Source organism: Gadus macrocephalus, chromosome 7 (genome assembly GCF_031168955.1).
Source record: "Gadus macrocephalus chromosome 7, ASM3116895v1".
Taxonomy (NCBI): domain Eukaryota; kingdom Metazoa; phylum Chordata; class Actinopteri; order Gadiformes; family Gadidae; genus Gadus; species Gadus macrocephalus.
The window spans coordinates 24,941,086-24,948,585 of NC_082388.1; the positions used below are offsets into that span (position 1 = coordinate 24,941,086).

Consider the following 7,500-nt stretch of genomic DNA (forward strand, 5'->3'; position numbering starts at 1 on the left):
AAGGGAGTTAGAGAGAATAGACAGGTGAGTTCTACAGGTCAATAGAGACTGACCTATTCTATAGGTCAATAGAGTCTGACCTTCTATATAGGTCAATAGAGTCTGACCCTCTCTACAGGTCAATATAGTCTGACCCACTCTACAGGTCTATAGAGTCTGACCCATTCTACAGGTCTATAGAGTCTGAACTCCTCTAAAGGTCAATAGAGTCTGACCTCCTCCACAGGTCAATATAGTCTGACCCGTTCTACAGGTCAATATAGTCTGACCTCCTCTACAGGTCTATAGAGTCTGACCTCCTCTACAGGTCAGTAGAGTTTGACCTCCTCTACAGGTAAATAGAGTCTGACCCGTTCTACAGGTCAGTATAGTCTGACCCGTTCTACAGGTCAGTAGAGTCTGACCTCCTCTACAGGTCTATAGAGTCTGACCTCCTCTACAGGTCAGTAGAGTTTGACCTCCTCTACAGGTAAATAGAGTCTGACCCGTTCTGCAGGTCAATAGAGTCTGACCTGCTAGGACCATCACCATATTACCCCCTATGGTTGATGTTAGCTGCTTTGACCAGTATGCTACACCCTAGGGGTGTTTTTACCTGCTAGGACCACCATGCTAAATCCCTAGGGGTGGCGCGAGGTAGGAACACCACCATACTACATCCTAGGAGGGATGTTTGGTCGCTCAACCCTGCCTCAACCTAGAGATGGTTTTAGGTTCTAGGGCCATCATGCTAGCCTTTACGTGTGGTGTTAGCTGCTAGGACTACCATGCTACACCCTAGTGGTGGCGGTAGCTATGCTACATACTTGGTGGTGCTAACTATGCTACATATTGGGTGCAGCTAGCTATGCTATATAGTGGGTGTAGCATGGTGGTTGTCCTTTGGTCCACTACTTATGGAAATTAGATATTTTCGTTTGTGATTTTTAACACTTGCATTTCAGAAAACAACTTAAACAATTTAATAAATCTAAAATATCATATACTTACAATTATATATATATATATATAATATTTATCTATCTTCTACCTCTATGTGAACACTTATACATCCATACACAGGCACACAGCTGGGGAAAACAATACATTTATTCATAATATAGATATAACATTTTTTAATGAGGCTATATAAATAAAATGCTATCAATTAAATAACACGAAACCTTACAAGAAGCAGCATAACGCGCTTCCTGCTTTGTACGATGACTTGATTACAACTTGCTGGGGCTCCTGAATCCTCCCTATCCACCCACCTACACCTTATGTAACTCTCTGAGCTGCCTGCGCGCGCACAAGTCTGTGTGTGCGCTTGTGTAGGTGGACTGTGTGTGTGTGTACGTGTGTGTGAGTGCCTCTGTGTGTAGGTGGATTGTGTGTGTGTGTGTGTGTGCGTGCGTGTGCGTGCTTGAGTGTGTGTAGATAGATTGTGTGTGTGTGTGTGTGTGTGCGAGCGTGTGGGTAGATGGAGTCTGTGTGCGTGTGGGTAGGTGGATTGTGTGTGTGTGTGTATGAGTGTGTGTGCGTGTGGGTAGGTTGAGCGCGTGTGTGTGCGCGCGTGTGTGTAGGTGGACTGTGTGTGTAAGTTTGCATTTGTGTTTGTAGGTGGAGCGTGTGTGTGTGTATGTGCGTGTGTGTGTAGGTGGATTGTGTGTGTGTGTGTGTGTGTGTGTAGGTAGGCGGAGCGTGTCTGTGTATGTGCGTGTGTGTGTAGGTGGATTGTGTGTGTGTGCGTGCCTGTGTGTGTAGGTGGAGAGTGGGATGGGGTCAGAAGGGTCCCTCACTTTGCTTTCTCCCTCCATCCTCCTACCTTCTCGACCTGATCCGCGAGCTATGCTCATTTTAATTCTCAATCCTAGAACGCACTTTCTAGATTGTTCCGGCACAAAGCACTCATTGTAGATATCAATCATGTAGACTCCTAAGCCCATGAGTTGGACAGGGACGGTGGTTCCTTCCAAGAACAAGAACATTAATGAGTTTCCACGGTGATAAAATGGATAGATTACATAAAATACTTACTTCCCCAGTTCCTCAAACATCTGGAACTCCTCTGTGAAGCGGGTGCAGATTACCGTCGTCATGGTGATGGGTTGTGTCAGATGTTTCCCCAGCGATGGAATCCGATGTGTCGCTCTTTCTACCTTTCTATCACTGTCTAAATATTCAGATGTCCATCTACCTCCCTCCCTACCTTCCTACCTACCTACCACCATCCCCAAGTAAGAATGAACTAAAGGAACAGCCACTCAGTTGGAAAGACAGCGATCCGGCCCCTCTTGGTGTCCAGCAGGAGAGAGAGGGATGAAAGATGGATGGAGCAAGAAGAGAAGAAGAGTGAAAGAGAGAGAAAGGTTTTCTGTCATTTGAGCCCTCCCAATCAACTTCCTTATCAACCAATCGCAACACAGACTCTCTCTGTGTGCCTCTCTCCCGTGCACACATACACAGTCCAACTGTCGCCATAGCAACTGCCTCCTCTTTCTCCCGGGAAGACAGACGGAGAGCTTGAACACAGAAACCTAAAATATACAACATTTAAATATATAATCAAATAAGACAAGTGCATGCAGAAATAGGGAAGACATACATATTCATCTATATTGACTCATGTATATATATATAAATACACCAATATATAACTACCCACACACACACACACACACACACACACACACACACACACACACACACACACACACACACACACACACACACACACACACACACACACACACACACACACACACACACACACACACACACACACACACCAGGGCTGACAGATTCACACGATAATTCAGTGCAATTAAAATGATTTATTCATGTATTGATAATTGTTTTAAGGAAAATGATCCACCTCTAGCTGTAGTACATGCTGAAAGCTACCAATAGCAGCATCCCATGAAATCAGTTGGTGATGGTAAACCCTGGTGTGTGTGTGTGTGTGTGTGGGGGTGGTCAAATTAAACATTGTTTTCAAGTGATACTGCTTTATTTAATTAAAATATATCTCCAGCATCAGTCAATCCGGTTACACTTGCCTAAATAAACGAGACTAGATAGTCCAGACCAGACTGGAGCAGTCCGGACCAGACTGGAGCAGTCAAGACTAGACTGCGCTTGACTGGACCAGTCTAGAGAGGTGCCTGCCACTAAACCAAGACCAGAGTGAAGCAGTCTGTCTGGAGTCTGGTCTAGACTGGACCAGTCCGGACCAGTCTAGACCATACTGGAGCAGTCGGTCTTGAGTCTTGACTGGTCCAGTCTAAACCGGACTGGACTAGACTGGTCCACCCTAGACTCATCTGGACTAGAGTGGACAAGTCTAGACTAGATGTCTAACCTATGTCTGGAGTCTGGACTAGACAGGTCTTTACTGGACCAGTCTCGCTTAGACTGAACTCGACTGTCTGTAGACTAGACATGACTAGATTAGTCTGGATTCTGGACCAACCTAGTCGAGACTGGATACGACTGGACTAGTGTGGACCCGATGGTTTGAGGGTCAGTTCCCAACAGGTTCAGGCTGGATCGGCTCCGGGGGGCTGAAGGCCAGCAGCTCTGGGCTCAGGTTCCGTGTCTCTGCGATGAGGCGCTTGATGCCGACCATCCATTGGCTGACTTCAGTCACATGGTCCACCATGAGGGAGCGGTGGATATCGTCAGCCGCGCTCCAATGAGAGCTCCTCATTTCTAGAGAAAGAGACAGACAGGTCATAGGAGAAAGACAGGTGATAGGAGACGGACAGGTGATGAGACACAGACAGGTGATAGGAGACAGACAGGTGATAGGAGACAGACAGGTGATAGGAGACAGACATGTGATAGGAGACAGACAGGTGATAGGAGACAGACAGGTGATAGGAGATAGACAGGTGATAGGAGACAGACAGGTGATAGGAGACAGACAGGTGATGAGACACAGACAGGTGATAAGAGACAGACAGGTGATAAGAGACAGACAGGTGATAAGAGACAGACAGGTGATAAGAGACAGACAGGTGATAAGACACAGACAGGTGATAGGAGACAGACAGGTGATAGGAGACAGACAGGTGATAGGAGACAGACAGGTGATAGGAGACAGACAGGTGATAGGAGACAGACAGGTGATAGGAGACAGACAGGTGATGAGACACAGACAGGTGATAAGAGACAGACAGGTGATAAGAGACAGACAGGTGATAAGAGACAGACAGGTGATAAGACACAGACAGGTGATAAGAGACAGACAGGTGATAAGAGACAGACAGGTGATAGGAGACAGACAGGTTACAGAGAGACCGCTAGACCTCTACACCCCACCACAATACACCCCACCCTACCCCTATAGACCCACCCTACCCCTATAGACCCACCCTACCCCTATAGACCCACCCTACCCCTATAGACCCACCCTACCCCTATAGACCCACCCTACCCCTATAGACCCACCCTACCCCTATAGACCCACCCTACCCCTATAGACCCACCCTACCCCTATAGACCCACCCTACCTCTATAGACCCACCCTACCCCTATAGACCCACCCTACCCCTATAGACCCACCCTACCCCTATAGACCCACCCTACCCCTATAGACCCACCCTACCCCTATAGACCCACCCTACCCCTATAGACCCACCCTACCTCCATAGACCCACCCTACCCCTATAGACCCACCCTACCCCTATAGACCCACCCTACCTCTATAGACCCACCCTACCTCCATAGACCCACCCTACCCCTATAGACCCACCCTACCCCTATAGACCCACCCTACCCCTATAGACCCATCCTACCCCTATAGACCCACCCTACCTCTATAGACCCACCCTACCTCTATAGACCCACCCTACCTCTATAGACCCACCCTACCCCTATAGACCCACCCTACCCCTATAGACCCACCCTACCTCTATAGACCCAACCTACCCCTATAGACCCACCCTACCCCTATAGACCCACCCTACCTCTATAGACCCACCCTACCCCTATAGACCCACCCTACCCCTATAGACCCACCCTACCCCTATAGACCCACCCTACCTCTATAGACCCACCCTAACTCTATAGACCACTGCAAATAACCGTGACTGAAGGTAACGTTTACACAATTTTACAACATAAACTCGTTTTTTAACCTGATTTCTGCCCGAGTCAAGTCAGATTGATTTTCCTCGTCATGGTGGTGTGGTCAACAGCCTCCACGGTCCAACGCTACTTCTGACGTCATCAAACTACGCCTTTAGTTTCGTCCCCTAGCATCAGAAACTACACGTTTTATCTGACCTTGTTGAGCAGCTTAAAGGTAAAGATGGAGGCAGGGAGCGGTAATGACCGGTAACAAGAATCAGAAGGGGATCAGGTCGGACCAGTAATTGGAGAAAGGAAGTGAGACAGGAAGTGAGGTGTTACCTAGCGTCAGTGCGTTCATGCGTCTCTTGACCGTAGAGGACAGACGTCCAGACGTCCAGCTGTCCTCCAGGAGCCGCAGACGCTTAGCGATGTCTTCACACACCTGCCTCTGAGGTCAAAGGTTAGGGTTAGGGTTAGGGGTCCAGCAAGGTGAACTCATTAGCTGTGTTCGAAATCGTTCCCTATCACGGATATAGTGCACTATATAGGGTGCTTCTCAGTGTTCTTCTCAGTGGTTAATTTCATGCACTATATAGTGCACTCAAAATACCCAAAATTAGAGTGTACATAAGATGTTCCCTACATGTTACTCCCGTATACCACAATGCAATGCGGTCGTGTTTTTCCGGAGATGAAGAAGAAGCTGAATAACCGCGGAAACGAATACATTTAATTTGGGATTTAACATAGAAAATTTAACATTCAAAATTAATAAAAAAAACGTGATCAAGGAAATGTTACACTCAACATCAATACAACCTCCAGCTTTCCTCGTGAGTGCCCGGTTTGTTTACATGATGTGGGCGCATCTGTCTGCGTCACACAAATACCCGGCGCATTTACAGACGCAAATTACGCTTAGAAATGTTCAGCGTAGTGTCCGAATTCTCGTTTGTTCGTTCCCTATATAGTGCCCTATATCATGAACATATATAGGGAATAGTGAGCGAGTGAATAGGGAACGGTTTCGAACACAGCTCTTGACTCCGGCGGAGGACGGTCGGACTCACGGAGACGTTCTGACGACATGCCTCCAGGGCCTCAGCGAGGACAGAGCTCACTGCCTGGAGGTCGGGCTCCGGCTGGGTGTCCGGCTCCGCCCGGGGGCCACACGGGGCCTTGCTGTCGGGCCCTGAGGGGGGCCGGGACATCGGACACGGACCACCTGGAGTCAGACAACACCATCAGAGGGACGACTGCAGTGAGGACATCGGTATTCAACTACACAGACTGGCCCCCCTTACATAATTTGTGCTCCAAAACATTCAAATGTGTCCGATAATATCGGATATAACATCTGCATATACAGTATAACATCACGTGACATCAGCATGTATCATGTGACTTGCTGGAGGAAAACAGTGCCCCCTGCTGTCAAAGCCCAACCTGCACTACAGGTGTGAAGAAATGACTCATGATGACTGAACATGACATCATGTGATCTGCTGAAGTAACTTCTGACCATCATTCTGTCTGGTGAACTGCAGAACATCATGTTGTCTGGTGAACTACAGAACATCATGTTGTCTGGTGAACTACAGAGCATCATGTTGTCTGGTGAACTACAGAGCATCATGTTGTCTGGTGAACTACAGAGCATCATGTTGTCTGGTGAACTACAGAGCATCATGCTGTCTGGTGAACTACAGAGCATCATGTTGTCTGGTGAACTACAGAACATCATGCTGTCTGGTGAACTACAGAACGTGACATCATGCTGTCTGGTGAACTACAGAACATCATGTGGTCTGGTGAACTACAGAACATCATGCTGTCTGGTGAACTACAGAACGTGACATCATGCTGTCTGGTGAACTACAGAACATCATGTGGTCTGGTGAACTACATGTCATCATGTTGTCTGGTGAACTACAGAACGTGACATCATGCTGTCTGGTGAGGCACTAGTACCTTTGGGTGGAGGTGGAAGTCGACTCCCACATGGGGAGGAGGTAGCTTGACTCGGTGGCGGAGTTACACCGGATGGGGGCGGGGTTATCCTGTGTGGGGGCGTGGTCATCGTGTGTGGGGGCGGGGTTATCCCATGCAGGTGTGGGGACGTGGCCTGTTGGTCAGGTGAGGGATCTCCACATGGGGGAGGAGCCTGAAGACCTGGCGACCAATTCAAAGTGGTTGTCAATATGAATATCCATCAATTTAAATATATAAATATAAATATACATCAATACACGATATATAATTATAAATACATAAATATACATCAATTTAAAAAAACTAACAATGTACCAAGCCCACTGGGTTGTGTTTCTACTGGGTCCGTTGGGTTAGTGTCAGGGTCAGGGTTAGGGTTAGGGTCAGGGTTAGGGTTAGTCTCTCACCAGCTGCTGGGGGGGGCGGTCCTCTCTTAGTCAGGGGGCTCCG

General features: G+C 47.9%; 2 protein-coding genes across 4 annotated transcripts in view; both read right to left on the reverse strand.

Moving 5' to 3' along the window:
• Nucleotides 1–2,434, reverse strand: part of camk2a (calcium/calmodulin-dependent protein kinase II alpha) — a 19,270-nt gene extending 16,836 nt beyond the window's left edge. Inside the window, exon 1 of one of the 2 annotated variants that reach the window (XM_060057552.1) lies at nucleotides 2,020–2,434. In XM_060057552.1, the coding sequence (XP_059913535.1) occupies nucleotides 2,020–2,081 (62 nt within the window). In that variant the 5' untranslated portion in view covers nucleotides 2,082–2,434. The remainder of the gene's footprint in view (nucleotides 1–2,019) is intronic. The other variant, XM_060057553.1, reaches the window with a different exon arrangement.
• Nucleotides 2,435–2,796: 362 nt separating this feature from the next.
• Nucleotides 2,797–7,500, reverse strand: part of sra1 (steroid receptor RNA activator 1) — a 5,462-nt gene continuing 758 nt past the window's right edge. Inside the window, exons 2-6 of one of the 2 annotated variants that reach the window (XM_060057570.1) lie at nucleotides 7,458–7,500; nucleotides 7,030–7,230; nucleotides 6,129–6,250; nucleotides 5,398–5,506; nucleotides 2,797–3,693 (exon numbers count right to left, since the gene is read on the reverse strand). The exon at nucleotides 7,458–7,500 is cut by the window's right edge and continues 68 nt beyond it. In XM_060057570.1, coding sequence (XP_059913553.1) covers nucleotides 3,506–3,693; nucleotides 5,398–5,506; nucleotides 6,129–6,250; nucleotides 7,030–7,230; nucleotides 7,458–7,500 — 663 coding nt within the window. In that variant the 3' untranslated portion in view covers nucleotides 2,797–3,505. Of the gene's footprint in view, nucleotides 3,694–5,397; nucleotides 5,507–6,128; nucleotides 6,284–7,029; nucleotides 7,231–7,457 lie in introns of both variants that reach the window. The other variant, XM_060057569.1, reaches the window with a different exon arrangement.